Here is a 22,855-nt window from a genome sequence, read left to right as displayed (position 1 = left end):
CCTGATGTGTTTACCAGTTTACCAGTTTAAAGGTAAACTGGTAAAAGTTCCACTCAGTTTCTTAAGAAATGGGTTCTTCAGGGATGTGTAGATTATACATATACACATACTTAGCACTTTTGAAAAGTAAGATTTAGGTAATATTGGGATAGGACTTAAGAAGGTTAACCTTGTCTAGATATTCTAAATTCCAAGCATATATTAATAGCTGTTTTCTCTTATTTTTCAAGGTTTCATGACTTACCTAGTGGAGCCATTATTTACAGAATGGGCCAGATTTTCAGACACAAGACTGTCCCAGACAATGCTTGGACATGTGGGACTGAATAAAGCCAGTTGGAAGGGACTGCAGAGAGAGCAGTCCAGCAGCGAGGATACGGATGCTGCATTTGAGTTGAACTCACAGTTATTACCTCAGGAAAACCGGTTATCATAATCCCTGAACCAGTGGGACAGACTGCCTCCTGGTGGTTTTTAGTAATGTGAAACGGGGTCTTGAGGTGAGAGAACTTACTCTTGACTGCCAAGGTTTCCAAGTGAATGATGCCAGCATTATTTATTTACAAGATTTCCTAAGTTGGATCATTTGAACCCACTTTTTAATTATAAGACCTGAACATACAGCAATATGCATTTGGCTTTTGTGTGAAACCTTGAATATGCAAAGCCCAGCAGGAGAACCTGAAAAGAGTAACAAAGGAAGTTTCTCAGTGTGCCACGCATTTTTTCAAAGCATTTACTCTTCAAATATGAAACTTGAACTGAATCTTTCAGCAGCAATCTCTTGGAATTCAACCAGTCTGATGCAACATTGTGTATCTGTACCTTCCACTAAGTTCTCTCTGAGAAAACGGAAATGTGAAGTGCCCAGCCTCTGCTGCCTCTGGCAAGACTCAGTGTTTACAAATCAACTCTGAAAACATTGGTTCTAAATTGCCTTGGAGCATGATTGTGAAGGAACCACTAAAAAAAATCTAAAGATCAAACTTTAGACTGCAGCTCTTCCCCCTGGTTTGCCTTTTTTCTTCTTTGGATGCCACCAAAGCCTCCTGTTTGCTGTATTTTATTTCGTGCACTGGAAGCTGAGCATTTATCATAGAGTACCGCCAAGCTTTTACTCCAGTGCTGTTTGGCAATGCATTTTTTTTTTTTTTTTTTAACTGTTAGTTTTTAATTTGGGGTGGGAGGGGAGGAACGCCAGTGTCCTAGCTGTTATGATTCTGCAGTGAAGACATTGCATGTTGTTTTCACTACTGTACACTTGACCTGCACATGCAAGAAAAAGGTGGAATGTTTAAAACACCATAATCAGCTCAGGGTATTTGCCAATCTGAAATAAAGTGGGATGGGGAAATGTGTCCTTCAGATCCAGGGTACTAAAGTCCCTTTCGCTGCAGTGAGTGAGAGGTATGTTGTGTGTGAATGTGTGGATGTGTGTTTGCGTGCATGTTTGTGCATGTATGACTGTGCATGTGTTACGTTCATCCATGTGGGAAAGGATTGGAAATGTAAGCTTTTATTTATTATTTTAGAATGTGACATATGAGCAGCCACACTTGGGGGAGGGGAAGGTAGGTAAGCTGTAACAAGATTGCTCCAGTTGCCTTAAACTATGCACAAAGCTAAGTGACCAAACTTCTCGTTTTGATTTGAAAAAAGTGCATTGTTTTCTTGTCCCTCCCTTTGATGAACCGTTACCCTTTGATGGGCCTTTTGATGTGAACAGATGTTTTCTAGGACAAAATTTAAGGACTAATTTTAAACTTAAAACATTCCACTTCTGTAATTTGTTTTAAAATTGTTTTATGTATAGTAAGCACAACTGTAATCTAGTTTTAAGAGAAACGGTGCTTTCTTTTAGTTCATTTGTATTCCCTTGTTACTGTAAAAGACTGTTTATTATGTTTACAGTTTGTTGCAACAGCCATTTTCTGGGGAGAAAGCTTGAGTGTAAAGCCATTTGTAAAAGGCTTTGCCATACTCATTTTAATATGTGCCTGTTGCTGTTAACTTTTGATGAATAAAAACCTATCTTTTCACATTTTTATCTTTGATATTTACCTTATAACTGAATCCTTTGGAAATCACAGTGCTAAATTACTAGGGAGCCAGAGTTAGCTGCTTGGCTCTTGTGTTCACTCATCAGATGTTAATTCAGTCAGAGCTATGTGCCAGCACCATCCTGTGGGTTATCTACTATTATCTGCTCATTACTAGTGTGCATGCTGAGGCCTCATTACATAGTTTGCTCAGAGTCTTGACTAGTAACATGGTAGGGATCAGCTTTGAGCCAGGCTCCTGACTCCATAGCCTTTTGTACCCACAGTTGGGAAATTGCATAAGACATTACCTCTTGGCCTTTTTAAAGTAAGGTAATAAGAAATGGCCACTCATATTAATGTAAGAATGATACCACTGGACCACATCTTCCCAGGTCTGTGTCCCTTGGTTCACAACTTTAAAATCAAACATTTGTCATTTGTATTAAAGGGCAATGTTTATTGGAAATATAATGGAAGCTACTTCAGTAATTTTCAATTTTCTAGCAGCCACATTTAAAATAAAGAATAGAAAATTGAATGTTTTACTCCAATATATCCAAAACATTTTATTTCAACATATAGTCAATTTTAAAAATAATTTTTTTACACTTTTTCTTCTTTAGTACTAAGTCTTTGCAATCCAGTGTTGTATTTTATACTTACAAGCACTCCCAAATTCAAATTAGCCACATTTTGAGTGCCCAGTCTCCACATGTGGTTAGTGGCTACTATGTTGGACAGCATGGGCACAGAGCTCTGAGGGTATCAGAATTTTTACCAGGGGGAGGCCAAATGGCCACTCATGATATGAAGTGGCATCACCTTAGCAAATCTGGTGTGCAGGGTCTGATAGGTCCAGAGTAGAAGCTCACAGACATTATCAGCACATGGGAGTAGAACTATTTCATGGCAAACTCACATTAACCAAGCTCACAGTAACTGATATTTTAAAAAACTATCAATATTTTAATTCAAAATGAGAAATGTAACTATCAATCATTCTCTCCCTTTAGGCAAATCTTCTTGAGAAGCCAAATTATGAACAGCCGGTTCACTTGGTGAGCATGGATTCTGAGCAAGGGAAGCAAGTTGCCTCATGCATCCATCTCCCTATGGAGATATTCCTGCTGATATTCATGGTTGTGGACCAGGGTACCCTCTTCCCCTGGATGATGCTAGAGATTCTCTGCTAGTAGTTACTTCTTCACATTAGCTTCTGATTGGCAATTCCATTAGATGTCATTGCCTTCAGCCTTGTTTCATGGTTGAGCTTACTTACCTAGGCTCCATTCTACCTGTGTGTGCTTACTTCTGCTCTGATCAATTATGTTTGTCTTATAGTTTAATACTCAAAAGATCAGCTTACAGTTTCCACATTCTCAGGGGGACACCTTGGTGTTGCTTCTATTTTCCTATCAGTGTAATAAATCCATTGAAAAGTCATGTTTTGTTATGTATATGTGGGAATCACCTTTTATAGCCCTGGTTTTTAAATGGAACCTATGTTCCTTGAACTTTGAATTTTGTAGAACTTTGACGGTACAAATAAGATCACATTTTTAAAAATAAGCAAATATGGAACAATGTAAAATCCACATGAATTTTTAAGATAAAATAGATTTTAAAGAATTATTGAGCATGTAGCAGCCCTTTTGGGCTCTTGGCCCAATAGTTCAGTGGTGAGGGAGTCTATTCTCTATGGGTTAAGTTCCTTGGAGAGAAATCTTGACAAACCCTAGCTTAAGAACAAAAATTGGTTCCTGATCAATATTTGTACTCACTGTAAATGTGATGGTTTGTAATGATCCTCTTTGTATAAACAACAAAAATTACATTTTATGTCCTTTGCAAACATGGGAAATATCTTTGTACCTGAGGTACAGGTTAGAGGTGCTAGTAACTTCTTCACAATTCCAAAAAGGGTATCTTTTTCCACAATGCTTTCTTGGCTTTTATTAAGCTTTCTATTTTCTTAAAACTTTAAAATTTTCACATCAAAAGTTTCCAGTGTCTTCAAACATATATAAATATTTTAATGTATAAACTTTGTTTAAATTCCCTATCAGTACCTGCTGATTGAGAAAACACACAATGACCAATATTAACTAATAAAAATTGACATTGTTTTTAAGGAAATATGCATACTAGTCCCTAGAGCATCAACATACATTTAAAACATGTAGAATAGACATGTGCAAGACAGTTGCAGCCATTTCCTGCTAAGGTCCTAAAGATGACCTGTCATTTTGAAAACCCCAAAGGGTCCATGGTCTACAGGTGGGAAGACCACTACTAGGGGTTGAATTGGCAAAAAGTACATAATGGGTCTCTATCTTCCTGGTTCCTGTGCTTAGCATAGGGCTGGTGTAATTTGGACTATCAGTAAATATTTGTTGAACAAATTAATGTTGAATTAATGTGTTCCCTTTTTACCTATCAGATTATCATTAAGAGAAATTATACTGAAACTAGTCTGTTTGTGCTGAAGTCATGTGGTAAGCAATATCTGAGTTTCTGTTGTGTACAGAGCATGGCACTGAATGTAATAAAAGGGGTATTAAAATTAAAAACCATGGTCTCTGTTCTCAAAGTGTTTGGGTGACATTATAACGAGTGTGAAGTGTTTATCATGTAATATGGCAGGTGTCATTCAAAATGAGCAAAGTGTTGGGGTGTTAAGAATGAATGGCCAATGGTGAAAATGACACCATTTCTAGGAAATCTTATTTTTAACTGTTAATATCTGAATCATTTAGCTCTCACATTTAATTCTAAAACAATTTTAAATATCCATTATACTTTTAGTAAAATTCTTATATCAATTATATCTTAAAATTTCATACCAACACTTTTAAGTTGTCCTATAACTGATCTTAGTCTGGTGGGTTGGCAGAGGAAGAGAAACACCCAGTTTTTAGTATTCAGTTTCTTGCTATTACTTAAGACTGAAACAAAGTAACCTAATCAGTCTATTCTAGCTATTCACTGATCCCAAAAAGTCTGTTAGAGAATTCCATCTCCCATTTATCTTTAAAGCTATGCACCTGAGATTATTTTGAACATACAATATGTATTTCTTCATTTATTGGGCTACATCCTTTAAAAATAATTAGGAAACAAATGATATCACAAGTCCCTTTGTCTTGGCTGAATTTTATGAAAATTACATATATGTATATACACACACAACATAAATTTTGAAGGAAATACCGTAAGGAAGTATGCTTGTTTTACCTTCCTCGGGTTGCTATAACAAAAGAACCAGACTGGGTGACTTAGAAACAACAGGTGTTTGTTTTTCATGGCTTTGGATGCTAGAAGTCTGAAATCAGGATGCCAGAATGGTTGGTTTTTGGTAAAGGCCTTCTTCCTTGCTTGTATCCTCAGGTGGCCAAGAGAGAGTGAGCTAGCTTTTTCCCTCTTCTGTAAGACCACCAATTCCATCATGAGGTCTTTGTCCTAGGACCTAATTACTTTGAAAAGGTCCCATTCCTAATACCATCCTATTGAAGGTTAGGGTTTCAACACAGGAATGAGGGGAGGGTGTTACATAAGCACTCTTTAAAAAAAAATTTTTTTTTTTTTTTTTTTTTTTTAGGTAATTGTGCTTTAAAGTTCCTAGATATAGAGCTAGGGGTTTGGCTCAGTGGTAGGGCACTTGATTTACAAGGCCCTGGGATCAATCCCCAGCAGCACATACTATAAAAATTACTAGGTGAACTATTTTAGAAAACAACTTGAATTTCCCCTAAGAATCATCAAAAGATAAGGGTTAGGTTTTTCCATTATTATAGGGCACAGAGACTCAGATTAAACTGAAGGCTCTAATAATGTGGGTTTATGTTTTCCAAAGGCCACACCTTTGGAAGCAGAACTTGAGATGTGATCATTCTGAGATGGAGCTTCTTGCATTTGCTGTTTTCCTCCCATACTCTTGGCTACTGTTCCTCTTCTGGCTTTCTCTCTTGCAATTTCTGTTTAAGGCAGCAGTATAACATGGTTTTTAAAAAGCAAAAGACTTGGGTTTGAGTCCTTTGGCAAATTACCCTATCTACTGGTTTCCTACCCTGTAAAATGTCTGTTTAAAAGTAAAATCATATGTTTCACTTACTGAATCAATAGCTACTATGAATATTCTCCCTCAGTCATTTCCTCAAAATCCTTGCATAATCCCTCATATATATAGCTGTACCTTATAGCATCCTTATTTGATCTCCTGGTACTACCTACCTCACTCTCTTAGGTTTCCTATTCAGATTCCTGGGGGAGAATCTAATTAGAACACCTCAAGGAGGCTGTGTCCCTGGGCACGGGCCAGTCTATGCATTATCAGGTATTGCCCCTGCAAAAGGGAAGGACAAGGACCATCCAGATAATTCTTTTTTTATTTATTTATTTTGGTACTGGGGATTGAAGTTGGGGGCACTCAACGACTGAGCCACATCCCCAGCCCATTTTTTGTATTTTATTTAGAGAAAGGGTCTCACTGAGTTGCTTAGTACCTCACTAAGTTGCTAAGGCCGGCTTGGAACGCTCAGAGAATCCTCCTGTATCAGCCTCCTGAGCCACTGTGCCCAGCTCATCCAGATAATTTGAACCCCCTCCCCATTAGCTCCTATATGCTACTCTACCCCATTTGCTAACACCGATATTTCAAAATGACTTTCTGACTGAACTCTAGTTGTCATCCTTTTCACCCTTAAGATGATACCCAAAACAGCTTCTGGTATCATCATCTTTCATCCTATGATAAGCAGCAGCATGTCTGATCAATGAGGAAGGATGGCCGTTAGGTAACACCGACAGTGGCTCCTTGTGCCTTTGGTAAAGACCTTGATTTCTCTGGAAATTAAGACTTTTCCAGCTGTGAAGAAAGAAGAATGTCAATGTGATATGCATTTGGTATGGAATGGGAAGCACTATTTGGGTTATCTTAACAATTGCTCTCTTGAGAATGTCTAAATGACACTCGTGTTCTACGCTAATCTTACAGGAATCATCTCACCTTTTCAAGAGGCTGGAGAAGCTACCCAAAGAGAAAAAAGTGAAAAGTTCCAGCTGTAGGAACATTAAGTCTTCTAGCCCTTATGAACTGAACTAAAGACAACAATCCCAGAGGGAACTCTGCAAGATTTCTGGGTCCGTGGTTGGTTATGCTATTTTTATTATCCTGTCTTCAAGAGATAGCATTAAGGCCAATGAAGAGCTAGCCTGCTTACAAGGTTTCCAAGAGAAGTCTAAGAAGAATCCTAAGAAATAAATTCAAGAGAGTTGCTCAGAAGGATGAACCTGTAAGATGAAAAAAAGAGACCATAAGAAAGAGGTCCTTGCAATGGGGGTTCGTGAGCAGCATTGCAACAGTCTATTATGAAATCGACTGCCATTCAGTCTGGCAGTCCCAGACCTGCTTCTGTTGGGTGAACTCCTTAAAGAGTTTTATGTGCTACATTCTATTTCTGGAGAACTGTTTTTGGAGAAGTTATCAGAACAATGTTTTTTTCAAAGTGTTTGTTTCTGGTAACATTACTTCATGTCTTCCTCTTCACCTCTGAGACAGAGACTCAGGAATTTTTAACATGGCAAGAAGACTAAAGACTGTAGTCCTGCCCCTTCCCTCTCAATCTGTGCAAGTAGGTGCATACAGTGACACCTATTACAGGTGCTAGCCCCTAGTCCTAGGAGAATCATCCTACTGGAAACTACAAGGATTTCATGTAAAATAATATAATGGTAATAATAACTCATTTAGCCCTTTACTATTCATAGAATGTGCCCCAAATCATTATTTCATTTAATCCTCAAATTTTTTTGAGCTACTGAGTACTGTTCTCATTTTTTTTTAAATGGTGTGGCTTGGCCAGGATCACATAAGGCTCCAAGTCCAGCGCTCTCTGATTCATACTTTGTCTATAAAATGAGGGTCACTGGACTAGTTAAATTTATAGTAGATAAAACATACCAGGTTACTTCCCTTTCTGAGCTGTAGCTATAAAATGTAAAGTTAGTTTAACTATTTTTAAGTTCTCTAACTTCAGGTATTATGTTAGGTGGGAGCACTGCAACTTTATCGAATAAAGTGGGTTTGGGAAAAAAAATGGGAAAACAGATCTCACCAATCCCATAGTGGGTTATGAGTTTGAGAGCCCTGAAACGTGGGTGCCTCCAGTGACTGTCCTCTACAGTCAATGCTGTAATTCTATTTTAGAAAGCATTTTGAGCTGCTGTGACCAAAAGATTTGGGGCTCACAGTTTCAGAGGTCTCAGTCCACAGATGGCCAACTCCATTGCTCTGGGCCCAAGATGAGGCAGATTATTGTGGTGGAAAGTTGTGGAGGAGAAGGAAAGAAGCTCAGGACATGGCAAACAGGAAGCAGGGTGGGAGGGGCGGTGGGGAGAAATCAAAAAACAAAACAAAACAAAACTGCTCATCAGGCACAAAATATAAATCCTAAAGGCATGCCCCTAGTGCACCTTCTCCTCCAGCCACACCTTACCTGCTTACATTTACCACCCATTTAATCCATATCAGTGGATTAATTAGGTTAAGGCTCTCATAACCCAATCATTTCACTTCTAAACTTTGTTGCTTTTTCTTACATATGAGTTTTTGGGAGATACCTCATATCTAAACCATAACAAATTGCTTTAAGAAAAAAATTGGGAAGTAATACAGCTCATTTTGGGGAATATATTTCCACTTGAAAAATGTAGAAAGGCAATTATTGTAGAGAAGCACCATGTGCAATATAAAATAACCTTATTGAAAACAAAAAGAAAAAAATATAAGTGCTATTGTCCAAGGGAAATAAAAGTTTGTTTTATTTTAAAATAGTAAATTCCTTACATTGGAGTACTAGCCAAAATTCAATACTGATGCAAATATAAATTTCTTAGGAGGCCAAAATATGTGTCAGGTGAATTTCTGAATATCTTAAAAGGCAGAATTCTTAAACATACCAAAGAATTAGAAACAATATCTAACAACATGCCACAGTTTAAACTTAAGCCAAATAACCAAACCATGTAAATTACCTCAGATAATTTTTGTTAATATTTAGGAGAACACACATTTTCAATAACTTAAAATGTCTATCTACTTATCTCCTAATTCTCCCAGGAAGTATAACTTTTCTTCACTAGATATAAAATTTTTAAAAGTTCAAATATTTACTTATTGTAAGAAATTCTGGCATTAACTATAGCTGAATTTATCAGAAATAGAAAATCATGAAAGTTTATTGAACACTTACAAATGACCACTTATAGCAAGTCCTTATAAGCCCTGGATGAGAAAGGCATTTCTCCACTTTCTAATAATATCTACGGATTACATTGCATATTAATTCATCAGAACAGCATTCTGACCAATGATAAATAATATATAGGAAAGTCATAGTCCTATTTAATAATGTTTCATTATAAAATTAATATTTTGACCAATATTAAAAAAATTAAACTCCCATTATGCTGACATTTCCAGAAGTATTACTTATTAACTTAGCAATAAGTCATTTTTATGATGCCATTTATTAAACTGAAATAAAGAAAGATGGCATATCTGGTTTGTATTTAAGTGATTTAATTCAATAATTTAATCTGTCACCACTTGGAAAGTACATTTGTTTCCCCAGTACGTGGATGGCAATGAGGTACAAGCAGCTGCCCTGGTTCTCAACTTCCCTCTAATGGAAAGTATATGGAATTGCACCAGTGAACATCAACTGGTTCCTATGCAAAGCTCAGCTCCAAAAATGTGAGAGAGAATCTAAGATATAAGTTCTGTTTGAGGCAAGAAGTTTCCAATCTCAAATATTTTATTCCAACATCTTAAATTACACCAGCTAATCCATCACTAAGAGTAAATGCTAATTGAAAACATATGAAGATAACAATACCCTCATTGTCACTGATAATTTTTTAAACTGTTTTATATCCAAACATATGTATATAAAACATTTGTACAGATAAATTAGTGTTAAGAATTTTAAATGCACAGTAAAATCCACAAATGTCCTTTCTGTGTTCTGAAATCTTAGGAATGTTTTCAAGATTGGAAGCCTCCATCTCCTGGCTATACTTGAAAAACATGTCAGAATTCAGTATGTTATGGGAAGCTCCAGAACTGACCATCTCATAAAGCAAAACAAAGTTATGGTGCTTCCATTATTGCTTAATCCTCTAGGTTAAAAAGGAGACCACTGAATACTAAAGTCAGGTATTTACTAAATAGTGTCGATTTCTACTAGCCAAATTCAGCCCTCACAAACCAGCTGAACCAGGAAATTTTTCTCAGCTCATTGTCCATTAGGAATTTGAAACATTTTCAATTAAAGCCTTCATTTTTCCTGTAGACTTCAACATATGTGGCCCAAACTGGAAAAGAAACAAAAAGAATAAAGGTAGACATCAGCTCTTGTAACAGTAATAATATGCCTCACCCCCATCATGGATCATAGGGCTGGGTATGTTCTGCATGAAAAACCAAGCAGATACTAATAAAGTTAAAGCCTCTATGAATTAACAGGTTGTTATTAACACAGGACACAGTAACAGGATAAAAGACAAAGAGTTAGCCAGATTTATTTCTAGAAAGGAAAAAAAATCAGTGAAATTTTACTTCTGAATAAAATAGGAAGCACAAATTTTCCCTTGCAATGTCTAAGGAGTTTTAAGGATACCTTAATTTGACATCTGCCTCTCTGGAATGAGTACATGAAAATTACAAATAAAGGGAATGTAGAAATTAACATTGGAGAGCTCCTATGAAACCTGCTCAATTTCAATATCCACCTATGATACAACACACAACTTCAAGGTCCACCTCAGATCTCACCCTATTCAGAAGACTGACAGGATCCACTAAGAGAAATGATCTGGCTTTGAAGTTTCTGTCTCACATGTACAATGCCCTGACATAAAAATTTTATTATAGTGAATTTCACTTCATTATGCTTAAACATATAACCCAACATGGGAAGTTTAACATCAGAGATGGGTAAGCAGTGAGATGCAGGATTAACTTTTGCTTTCTTCTTTATGCTCTTCTACAAGTTTTATATTTACGAATGAACAACTATAATTTTTATAGTAAAAAAAATTAAAATATAAATGCTAAACAAAGATGTCATCCTTTTCCCAACTAGTTACAATCTATTTGTAGATAAGGACAGACTCCTGTGTTAAATTCTACTGAATCTTGCAGAGGTCTCAGCTGAATGATTTGTAAAGGCAGCGGCTCAGTCATGGTGTGAATTACCATGTAATAAGAAAGAATATAGGCTAATACTCACCAATGCTGTCTCTGAGGTGGTCTCTGATTCAGACTTTGGAGATCCTTTTTCAACTTCACCTTGGCTATTACTTCGATACCGATAAGCAAATTTCTTTTTCAAAGCTTCTGCTATGAGGGCAGCAGGGTCAGTAGCATCTACTGGCTTGGGCTTTACATCTTGCTCTGACCTTAGAGAAGTGAAGAGAAACCAAGGGGACAGGCTGATACACTGGCTGATACACTCAGGGAAGTACTGTGTCAGCCCTTGCCTGACTGATAGTGCTTTTCCAGCATCATAGTTACTCCATAATGACACTGACAAACTGTGTTAGCAGTGCAATGGAAACCTAGATTAAGGCTCAACAAAAGTATGTAAGAGTCCCATAAAGAGCCATTCAGTACATCTTCACAACACCGTGTTCTTCAGAGAAACAGCTTCCATCTTCCATGTGTATTCAGTGACCAACTGAGTAGGTACACAACACACCTTTTCTGAATGAATGACTACCCAGTCACAATAGAGACATTATACAAAAGGATGATACTTAAATGAAATGGGAAAATTAAAAAATCACCTAGAAATATTAGTTTATTTTGTTACTGGTATAGGAGTTACTTCTGGGACTTTTTTTTAAATTAAAAACTGTTCATAGAAGTCATATTATAAACAAAATTCCTCAAGAAACCTGGTTCTTTGGTTTTACATAATATTAACAAATGAGAAAGCAATAAAAAAGTAAATGTATTCTCACCTCTTAACTGACCGAAGTTTTACACTATTCATATCTTTAAGGATTTCTAGCATATTTGGCATGTCAGATTTCTTTGGATTGTTCTTAACCAAAGTCTTTCCAGCACTGGCTTTTTGCCCTCTTCGCTCTTTAATCAGATCAATAGCAGATTTACTTTGGTGGAGCCCTGGTGGAGCGGGTAGAGGAGGTGGTGGTGGTGGTGGTGGTGGTGGTGGAGGAGGTGGGGCCGTGGTAACAGACGTAGCAGAAACCAAGTCACCTACTGAAGAAATAAGAGAAAAACACACACACACACACACAACTTAATTGTGCTGGGAATAAAGAAAATATTGGTTTTTAAAAGCAAACTTATATTAGAAACTTTTGTATTTCTACAAACAATATCTTAAAAAGAATCTCAGTTATGTAAGGAGAAAACCAGTTTCAGTTACTTCCTGAGAAATGCCTGAATCTGATCTACTATCTTATTCAATTCAAACTCTCCAGATGGAAAAGTTCCATTTAACTTAACGGGTGTTTCTGTGATATCAAAATGTTCAAGTTTGTAGCGCAATGTATAATCACTTTTAGTAGAAACATAAAGCAGTCTGTACCACATACCTCTATTTTCAATATGTACAGTTTGAAAATTTAGTACTATTATAACTATTAGAAAAAACCTTTGATAAATTTGTGGTTCATTTAAAGTATACTTCCATATAAGACATTCAGAGCTAAAAGCTTACATTATGACTGGGAACAGTGGTGCTCACCTGTAATCACAGTGACTGGGGAGGCTGAGGCAGGAGGATTGCAAGTTCAAAGCCAGCCTCAGCAATTTAGCAAGGCCCTAACCAACTTAAAGAGACCCTGTCTCAAAATATAAAAGTAATAAAAAGGGCTGGGTAGGTGGCTCAGTGGTTAAGCACCCCTGGATTCAATCCCTAGTAACACAAAAACAAAACAAAACTTGCACTAAAATATGTACAGAAGAAATGTTTTAGATTTACTGTTGAACAAATTTGCAGAAGAAAATTTTTATTTAAATTTCAAAATAAGAACTAAGAACTAGAGTTATAAAATAAGGACCTAAAATTCATCTGCATAATTGGAATGTACAGTTGTTTATTGGTAGAATTATCTTGATTAGGGGGAGAAAGGAAATAGCACTTATGAAAAGAGTTACTCAAAAGATTCAGATTATAAATAAAACATCTAAACTCTAAAATTATCTCACAATTTACAGTAGTTTTCCTAGTTTGCCAGGAGAGGGAGGTAAAGCAAAAGAAAACAATTTAAAATAAACAGAATAAAAAGGCAGGGCTTCAGGTTTTAAAAAAAGTTACATGATTACACAAATTACATGCTTATATGAAGTTCACTGAAGGAACACCGATTATCCCTCCTACACCTGATGACCAGAGCTCCTTCTTGCCATCATGCCCAGGTTGGATAAGATTTCCAAGATGGCACAAGCACAATGGCTCAAAGGCAAGATATCTGACTGTCCTATCCTTTCAACAGAGCTGATTAATACTGAGTCATGACTTGGGAACAACCATGGGAACAACCACCACTATCTGCCAGCAGGTTAGCAGGCTAGAATTTCAAAGCTGCAGTTTCTTCCTTAAAAGAAACAGCAATATCACACTAAGTAAATCAACAATGTTAGATAAGGAGTTAGAAGACCCAAATTCAGTTTCTACTCTGCAGCTGCTGTGTGCTAAAGAGTTTTTATATCTTTTCTATATTTGCTTGAAAATAACTCAATAACATAGGTACTATTATGCCAATATTAAAGCAGGAAAGGGAGGTGAAAGTAGTCCTTGACCCAGGTCCTGTCGAGAAACCCAGGCTTCTTTCACTGGACAGAAACCCATGGAATGACCTCATGTCAGAAGGAGATGGTATTACTATTACAGATAGCTAAATTTCCCATAAGGGAAGGATTCAAACAGTAGCAATTCAACTGCATGAATTTCAATGTTTTCCAAACAGGTTTTCTAGTCATTCTCTCTGATAGCATCAAGATTATTCAAAACAAACACAAAAACCACCTAAACTTAACCCAGTTCTGCAATAAGCCAGGTAGGGAACTCACACTGGATTTTCAAACAACATCAAGGGTTATTACTAATAAATCATAAATTTAGTGGCATTCTTCTAATTTCCACTTTGCCAGGTAAAACAAACAGATGTAGCACTTACAGACCTGCAGTGAGATTTTGTTGCTCTTGCAGGGTTACAATTTTGGCAATCTGAGCTCTGAGAGTAGCAAGTTCATTTTCAAGTGCACAGATCTTTTGCAGGGCTTCCTCATTGGCCAGTGTTGCGGTCTTCGGTGGAGGCTCTTCTTGAGACAAGTTTGGTAAGGAAATATGCCTGCTTGGGGGCTTCTCAAAGAAAGGAAGGTCTTCGTGAAGGGGTGGCTTTGACCTGACTTCTGTCCTGCAAGCAAGGTATGAGGGTGGTTGTCTCAGGCTTTTTAAGAGGAGGAAAAATCACTGTCACCCATTAGGAAAGAATATCAGAGCATAATGAACCATTTTTCAAATTGATCTTACATAAATCCCCTCCAAAGTGTTAAAAAACAACAAAGCACTTGTCAACCTTTTGTAGCCATGCTAAGTTTCTTATTCATTCTTCTTAATCTCTAGAATATGTACAAAACAATACTATTCAAGAGGCATCTCAGATCCCACCAAAGTTTTGCTAATCCATTTTGTTTTTACTTAAACTGAGAGATATTTCACTCTCTTCAAAATGGAAAATGATTATATTTGACTGCAAAATCAAATCAGTAATCCATTAGCCCTTTCCCAGGGATTTGGCTTCTTCATATCAATAGCGGTGTTTTCCTATGTATGATGAACACATCAAATTGAAAGACATAAAATGAATATGTGGATGAAATATGGCTGAAAAGGAGAGAAAGGAATCATGATTGAACCCATGAAGCACCTACATGGATAGATAGGCTCATTTTCATTTTGGTATAAAATATTTTTTTAAATGTGCTTAATCCAATAGCTCCAGATGGAAGTCTTCTGGGGTTCAGGATAAAATTGAGATTTCTTTTCAAATATCAAAGTATACAATTATCCATTTCTTTCTATTTTCTACAATACCTGACCTGCATTTCCCCTCTAAGCCTTTTTCTGTCTTAAATTCCTTCTCTTTAAAAAACAGTCCTACTCTAACTTCTCACTTATATCCATCCAACAAAACCTGTCAACTCAGAAAACTGCATCCTATCTTTTGACATTTTGGTCACTGTAAATTCTACAATATCAAATATGAACAAAGTAATTATAGTTCACAGAAGAGCACCTCAGAAATGGTAAGCTAAGGTCCTAGTGCAGTACCATCTGGGAAAAGCTTCCTGTGTTTGAAAGTTACTGGGAGACACAAGAAACGAACACTGAATGGAATCTTTGCTGTCAGACATAGGGCTGGAGCATCCCTCTCCATCACCACATTTAATCTAAAGTCCATGAAGCGGATGTTATTATTTTAAAGCTATGGACACAGAGTCAATATCACACTGCTAGTATGTCAAGAGTCAATATTGCAGTTGAAGTTTATGAAGAATCTCAGGCTATCAAACACTGCTATCCTTCTGTGAAAGACACAGAAGTGTCAATTTAGCCCTAGTTAAAAAAACTAGCTTTTTGCACTAAGAATACATAATGTTTTGTTTTTAATAAGACAATAATGATTTTTTTAAATTACTCTTTTAAAGAACTAGGGACAGTGCTGGTAGGAAGGATAGTAGGAGTAAAAGAATTCTAGCCTTATGAACAGATCTTGACAAAATACAGATCTCAAATAAATGTAGCCCACTTGTTCAAAACTGTACTGGAGAAAGAAGGGAGAACAGCAGAAACTGAGAGTGATTTTAGAGAAAGCATTTAGAAGCAGTGGCCTCAGAATGGGGACAACAGAGGGAAATGGAACTAAGAAGAGGGAAACAGAACATGTACTGTCTTCTCATGTCCACGAAAGTGGAATTTTGCTTTGTTTACTAAAATCTATCTGAAAGAATGAATATATTCATACCTATGTCTGAATGGAAATGAGGATGATGGTTTGTCTTTGTATTATGATCAAGTGCAGAGGTTTCATACAGCCTATATATAGGAAATACATTTTGGAACCTTTAATACTAGTACACGAAATATGATTTTATATTACTGTTACTCAAAAACTAGTGGTCACTAGTTTATGGAGATATATCTCCACCTAATATTCTCCTAGAAATTATGAGATCCATAAGTATTAAATCCTCACAAGTTTTAAAATATTACCATTCAAGTAAGCCGATCTTCAAATTCTGTTAAGATTTATTCCTCAATATCCAGAATTAGATACTGGATTACATACTGGATTAAGATATCAACTGCAAGGTATATTTGAACTAACTTTATTTAAATTATCTTCTGGCCAAAATAAATTATGAAAGACAAATTATAAGTATTGAGCAGAAACTATAGTATTTAAAAAAGGATTAAATTTCTACATCTCCTCATGATCTCTACAAGTAAATTTAAGTTTTGTTTTTCCCACTATTGAAATTTTAAGAAACAAAAACAACAAAAAAGGACATCAAACACAGGTGTCTCCAAAGCAGAAAACAATCAGCCAGGGTGATGTTTCTTTAAACCATTTTCACCATAACAACTTCTGCTGTTGAGATTTCTACCTTGTTTGTTTGTTTGATTTTGGCTCCAAAATGCCCTAAGGTAGAAGAGCACAGGCTTCTATTTAGAGTAACACTGTACTAGAATTCTCTTAGTTTTTCAATGTTAGTATCTAAAGAAGCCACTTTTAGAGCACAATTTATATAAACACAAAGGGCTTTTTAACTCCATTGACCATTGCAAAGAAAAGTCTAGGTTAAATCTAACACACCTCTGGGGTCCTTTCCCTATTTCACAGTTGATGGAAACTCAAAATCTGAGATAGTTTTAAATTTGCTCAGTGTCCAAACACAGGTGGTATTCCCAAAATGATTTTTAATGACCCTCTTCACCTTTTTAGTTTAGAAAGCAATCAAGAAAGTTATAAAAATATACTCTATTGTGTTAGAATCCAGAGAGGAAATGCCATAATATTATTATTATGGCTGAATAATATTCCATTATGTATATATACCACAGTTTCTTTATCCATTCATCTGTTCAAGGGCATCTAGGTTGGTTCCACAATCAAGCTATTGTGAATTGAGCTGCTACAAACATTGATGTGGTGTGTTACTGTAGTATGCTAATTTTAAGTCCTCTGGGTATGTGGTATATATACACAATGGAATATTATTCAGCCATAAAGAATAATAATATGGCATTTGCAAATAAATGGATGGAATTGGAGAATATCATGCCAAGTGAGATAAGTCAATCCCAAAAAACCAAAGGCCGAATGTTTTTCCTGATAAGTGGATGATGGGGGTTGGGGGAGGGAGTGAGAGAAGAATGGAGGAACTTAAGATTATGTAGAAGGAAATGAGGTGGGGTATGAAAAATTGTGGAATGAGACAGATATCATTGCCCTATGTACATGTATGATTACACGAATGGTATGAATCTACATTGTATACAACCACAGAAACAAAATGATGTGTACAACAAATCAAAATGCAGTCTGTAAATAATAAAAAGAATTCAGGGAGGAAAAAAAGCTGGTTAATAATTTAGTTCCTTCTCCTTGGGTAGAAAATGACTCATCTTTTCAAGTGGGCAAGTGGTTGGATTAAGACAACTGGCCAACCTGACAGCAGGAGGTAATCCACAAGAGGATGGACAGTGCAGGTCATGGACAGCGTGTTGAGAGGCTATAGACCAGAAGACAAGTGGGAATCTCCATATTTAGCTGCTCTACGTTCTGTTCAATATAAGCCTTATGTGGTTTTTGTATTTTAAATCTTCCTAAAAGTGTATTTATTGGGAATAACATTTCTCCGTTAAGTGCAGGTCCCCCCCCCCCATTTATACCTGTAAATTATCGGTTAATGTCTCAGGTCAAATAATTAATTTTAGAAATGGAACAAGTAACACCTATTGTTGCCATGCTATGAGTAGGAAACTGTCTTGCTCTGATCCAGTGAGTATCCTGGTGTACTCTCTACCTAAGAGTTACAATGAGCCAGCCAGCCTGCTTCCCTAGAAGCAGAGTCTTTTAATTCTTTATTATCTTCTATGAAGCTGGAATCAGGCTAGGGTCTTCTCTGATACTCCTCTTAAAAATAGCACATTTCATTTTAATGTTAATATTCAAATTTGAAAAATTGAGCTGGAGAGCTTTAGTAGTCTGCAGTCTCACTTTATTCACTATCTTTATATTACAGATTTTTATACAGTCAGCCCTCTGTATCCACAGGTCCCACATGCACAGATTCAACTAACACAGATGGAAAATACATATATTTTTAATTATGTCTGTACTAAACATACTGTTTTCTTGTCATAATTCCCTAAACCATACAGCATAATAACTAACTATTTAGACAGCATTTACATTGTATTAGGTGTTATAAGTAATGTAGATTTAAAGTATACAAGAGGATGTGCATAGGTTTATATGCAAATACTATACCACATTATACAAAGGACTACACATCCACAGATTTTTGAAATGCAGGGGTAAAGCCCCAGGATACTGAAGGACAAGAGACAACTATATGCTTATCTTCCTCATTAGATTATAAGCATCCTGGTATAAGGAAAGAGTTACTTGCAATATTTCTAAGCATCAAGAATCTAAAAACTTTCATTCTGGTTGGGGGTATAGCTCAATGGTAGAATATATGCCTAGCTTAATGCAAGGCCCTGCGTTCATGCCAGCACTGCAAAAAAAAAAAAAAACTTATTTAACACTGAGTTTGAAGAATTAGACATAATTAGAAATTAATATATTAATACAGAATGAGCAAATTGAAGTTAACTTAAAATATTTCAGTATTTCTTAATGTTCTTCTATTCCAAAAGCAATCAAATATTTGATGACAATATGTCTATTAAAGGACTCAGAGATTATAATCTTTAATTTCAACATGTCAGTACAAATGTTATACTGTGTATATAACCAAAGTTTGGAAAGACACCTTTCCAAACTAACCTTAGTATTGTTGAACACTCTCCTCCTTCTGTGGCTACCCATCCAACATCAGCAAAAGATACCACTGCATCCTCTCCCAGGTGGTTGGGACTCCATTCTGTTGCATGGCTGGTAAGCTGTAAATTACAAATAGGGAAAATCCTTCACTAGGAACCAAAATGTTATTAAATTTTTTTACTCACTGAAAAATAAAATCATCACCTTGGTGTTAAAAACACATGGGAGATTTCTAGCATTTCCACTAAAGGTCTTCATGAAAAGGATCACAGTTATATCATTGCATGACAAACTCTAAACTATTTAACTTTATCCAATTTTTATTTTACAGGTTAACTTTTAAAATTTGATTCATCCTAACATGTTAAAAAACATTTTTAGATTCTAGGCATTAGAAACCACTTATTTTCTGAAGAAATTTAGTAAATGGGGGGAAACAAAGTTAAGAAAAAACAAGTGACCAATCTGTGCTAAATGCAGTAATTTTTTACATGACTATAATACAGTAGTGTTATTATAATGTTATATTATCTCTATTTGTTAATGTGATAGTGTTCAAAATATATTTTTAAAACTCAGTTTCTGAAAGATCAGTTTTTATTCCCAATGTCAATCCAATAATGGGAACAAGGTTTACAGTAAAGGAAAAGGAAAAATTTTATTGCTTTGCTAGCAAACAACAAGGAGGGAACTCCTGTCCCAGAGACAGTGAGGGATAGTGATTCTGTTAGGGGAAACAGGGCTTTTAAAGGGCTGATTCAAAGACTACTCAAGTTGTATCCTGTCAGAGGAATAATTCACTTGTAGCCTTAGGAGATACTCCTTTCTCAGGTCTTCTGGCACCAGTTCCAAAGTCTGAATTACTTCATTCCTGTGGTATATATGTTTAAGGACAGATAATTTTGCCTTGGATGGGAAGGATAATCTTGCTTCCCCCAAGATTAGGGAAGAGGAGAGGGAGAAGAGAAACAGAAAAAGAACACCACCACCACAAAAATAAAAAGTCATGTCAGTTTTAAAGTAAGCCATAGTGGAAGAGGAAGGAGGGTCATGTACAAAGAATGAAGTGGACCCCTGTTACAACTCCTTAAATCTCTTGATTTTTAATTTGGAATTGAAGAGCAAAAATATATGGATGATGAAAAGAATATTTTAAAATAAATATATTTTAAAAAGCACACATATCCTGAAATTTATCTTGAAAAATAAAAAGATAATTTTTTAATTTAATAAAGATGATTTAAGCTAGGTGTGTGGCGCACTCCTATAATCCCAGCTCAGGAGGCTGAGGTGGGAATATTGAAAGTTCAAAGCTGGCTTCAGCAACTTAGCGAGACCCTGTCTCTAAATAAAATATAAAAAAGGGCTGGGGATTTGACTTGGTGGTTAAGTGCCCCTAGGTTCAATCCAAGGTACCAAAAAAAAAAAAAAAAAAAAAAAGGATAGTTTATTAATAAATGTAGGTTGTTATCCATATAAAGCCTCAGTCAGAAGGGGTCAATGAATAACAATTTTAAACCAAAGTTATCAAATAGATGTCAGACTTTATGGAAATTAGAATAAGGTTTAAACAAAAAAGAAAATTGCAGCTTTTTGGGTTTTTTTGTTTTTTTGATGGTGCTAGGAATTGAAACCAGGGTCTCCAGTATGGTAGGCCATTAAGCTATATCCTCAGCCCTTTATTTTATTTATTTGTTTATTTAGTTAGTTTTGATACAGGGTCTCACTAAGTTGCACAAGCTGGTCTCCAACGGACTTGAGGACCTCTTGCCTCAGCCTTCTGAGTAGCTGAGACTTACAAAAATGTGTCATCATGTAGGGTAAACACTGTACTTTTAATTCAAGAAAAAAAATATAAAAGGGCAAAGAAGTTTACTAGATTTACTAATTAACATATTTATCAGAAACGTTATACTGGGATCCATGCTCTATTCAAACTTTTGTAAAACCTAGGATATATGCTAAACAAGTACAGGATACCCTTAGTCCCATTCAAAACCTTCTTTATGTTATCACTGCCAGATCAGAAATCTGAAAGTTACACTTTGGTAAATCCTCTTCCTTAAATGTAAAATATACAAAGCAAACAGTTAATATTAATGTAATTTAAAGTTTATAATATTTTTAGCTGGCACAGTGGCACAATCTGTAATCCCAGTGACTCGAGAGACTGAAGCAGGAAGATCCCAAGTTCAAAGCCAGCCTCAGCAATTTAGTGAGGTCATAGGTAATTTAGGGGGACCCTGTCTCAAAATAAAAAATAAAAAGGGTTGGGGATGTGGTTCAGTAGTTAAGCGCCCCTGGGTTCAATCCCCAGTACCATACACACACACACACATAACCAAAAACAACTTCAAAGAAAATTTTAAATAAACTTTTGTTTGGGGAGGGGGCACTAGGGGTTGAACATCCCAGGGGCACTATACCACTGAGCTATATCTCCAGCCTTCTTCCCCTGCCATTTTGGACAGGGTCCCACTAAGTTGTAGAGGCTGTCCTTGAACTTGTGATCCTACATCTCAGCCTCCCGGTGGCTGGGATTATAGGCATGTGCCACCAAGCCCAACTGTGAATAAAATTTTAATTGAACACATTAGCTGTTAATATGTGAATTTATTCTGATATCATTACCTAACATACATACTTATGATCAAAAGAGGAGAAAGTATCAGTATCAATAAGTACATTCTTAAGGTTTATGAGCATACAAAGAACAACAGAAAGATTTTTACACTTTCCCCCATGTATTCCAGAAACTTATCCAAACAAGTCAATAACTGAACAGATATTCAGCATAAGAGTTTCTTACACAACTTAAGTAACATAACTGCATCACCGTACACATCAGGTTGTTCCTCCCTCATTACTGAAAACAGAAGGATGTCTCAATAATCCTGTAACACTATAACAAAAAGATTCTAAATGGGTAATATGCAGATCCTTTAGTAGGAAGGTTCCTATACCCTGCAGAAGCTCCTAGAAGAGACTGCATTTAACAAACTGTTTTATTACAAATGAAGGAAGTCTTAAGATTAAAACTTGGAGCTCATGGATGTGGCTCAGTGGCAGAGTACTTGGGAAAGGACCTAGGTATAAACTCCTGAACTGAAAAAAAATTAAAAAAAAACCTAAATGGTGCCTTCCTGAGGTGATAGACTGATCATAATCCTTTGTTTTGTTTAGAAAATAAAACTTGTTCCATACAGTTGCCAGATAGAAAGACAGGTATACATAAGACATTTTGACTGGGAGACTTCTTACTTTCCCATTAAAGTGTTACATTGTTTTCTTCTGACATGCATAAATGGATACAAAGTACTGCTTTAGGAATATATATTCAAAGATAAATAAATTAACCCGCTTTAAAGATCTCTTAAATGATAATTAAAGATCAAATTTATTTCTCAACTTTATATCTGTACTCCCTACATTAACCAAGAACTATTACTTTTTGCATAAACTTGAAAAAAAATTACAAACTATTCTAAGGACTTAGTTTTCAATCTTATTTAAACATTAATCATGCTTAGAAACAATACCATGTATACATACCTGTGCTCAATGAAATGAAAATGGTTAATGATACTGTCAAGATCAATCTGTACCATTTCTACTTGACATATTTCCTTCACTAAAGTAGTTTCGTCATTTAAGTCAGAATCAACCAAAAGACAAAACTGACCCCCTCTAAAATTATTTTA

The 22,855-nt window shown here is 35.9% G+C and overlaps 2 protein-coding genes across 10 annotated transcripts in view; one reads left to right on the top strand and one right to left on the bottom strand.

The window, feature by feature from the left end:
* Positions 1-7,803, top strand: part of PDE7A (phosphodiesterase 7A) — a 102,302-nt gene extending 94,499 nt beyond the window's left edge. Inside the window, exons 13-16 of one of the 7 annotated variants that reach the window (XM_079103037.1) lie at positions 231-500; positions 3,056-3,100; positions 4,483-4,537; positions 7,036-7,803. In XM_079103037.1, the coding sequence (XP_078959163.1) occupies positions 231-436 (206 nt within the window). In that variant the 3' untranslated portion in view covers positions 437-500; positions 3,056-3,100; positions 4,483-4,537; positions 7,036-7,803. Of the gene's footprint in view, positions 1-230; positions 1,408-3,055; positions 5,601-7,035 lie in introns of those variants that run through there. The other 6 variants (XM_079103035.1, XM_079103036.1, XM_079103034.1 and 3 more) reach the window with 6 other exon arrangements.
* A 1,037-nt stretch (positions 7,804-8,840) lies between these two features.
* Positions 8,841-22,855, bottom strand: part of MTFR1 (mitochondrial fission regulator 1) — a 41,747-nt gene continuing 27,732 nt past the window's right edge. For 2 of the 3 annotated variants that reach the window (XM_079104264.1, XM_079104266.1), the window contains exons 4-8: positions 19,158-19,273; positions 14,257-14,492; positions 12,066-12,327; positions 11,333-11,501; positions 8,841-10,415 (exon numbers count right to left, since the gene is read on the bottom strand). In XM_079104264.1, coding sequence (XP_078960390.1) covers positions 10,347-10,415; positions 11,333-11,501; positions 12,066-12,327; positions 14,257-14,492; positions 19,158-19,273 — 852 coding nt within the window. In that variant the 3' untranslated portion in view covers positions 8,841-10,346. The remainder of the gene's footprint in view (positions 10,416-11,332; positions 11,502-12,065; positions 12,328-14,256; positions 14,493-19,157; positions 19,274-22,855) is intronic. The other variant, XM_079104265.1, reaches the window with a different exon arrangement.

The sequence above is a fragment of the Sciurus vulgaris genome (genome assembly GCF_902686455.1).
Source record: "Sciurus vulgaris genome assembly, chromosome: 1".
Taxonomy (NCBI): Eukaryota; Metazoa; Chordata; class Mammalia; order Rodentia; family Sciuridae; genus Sciurus; species Sciurus vulgaris.
This window is presented reverse-complemented; position numbering and strand designations above follow the sequence as displayed.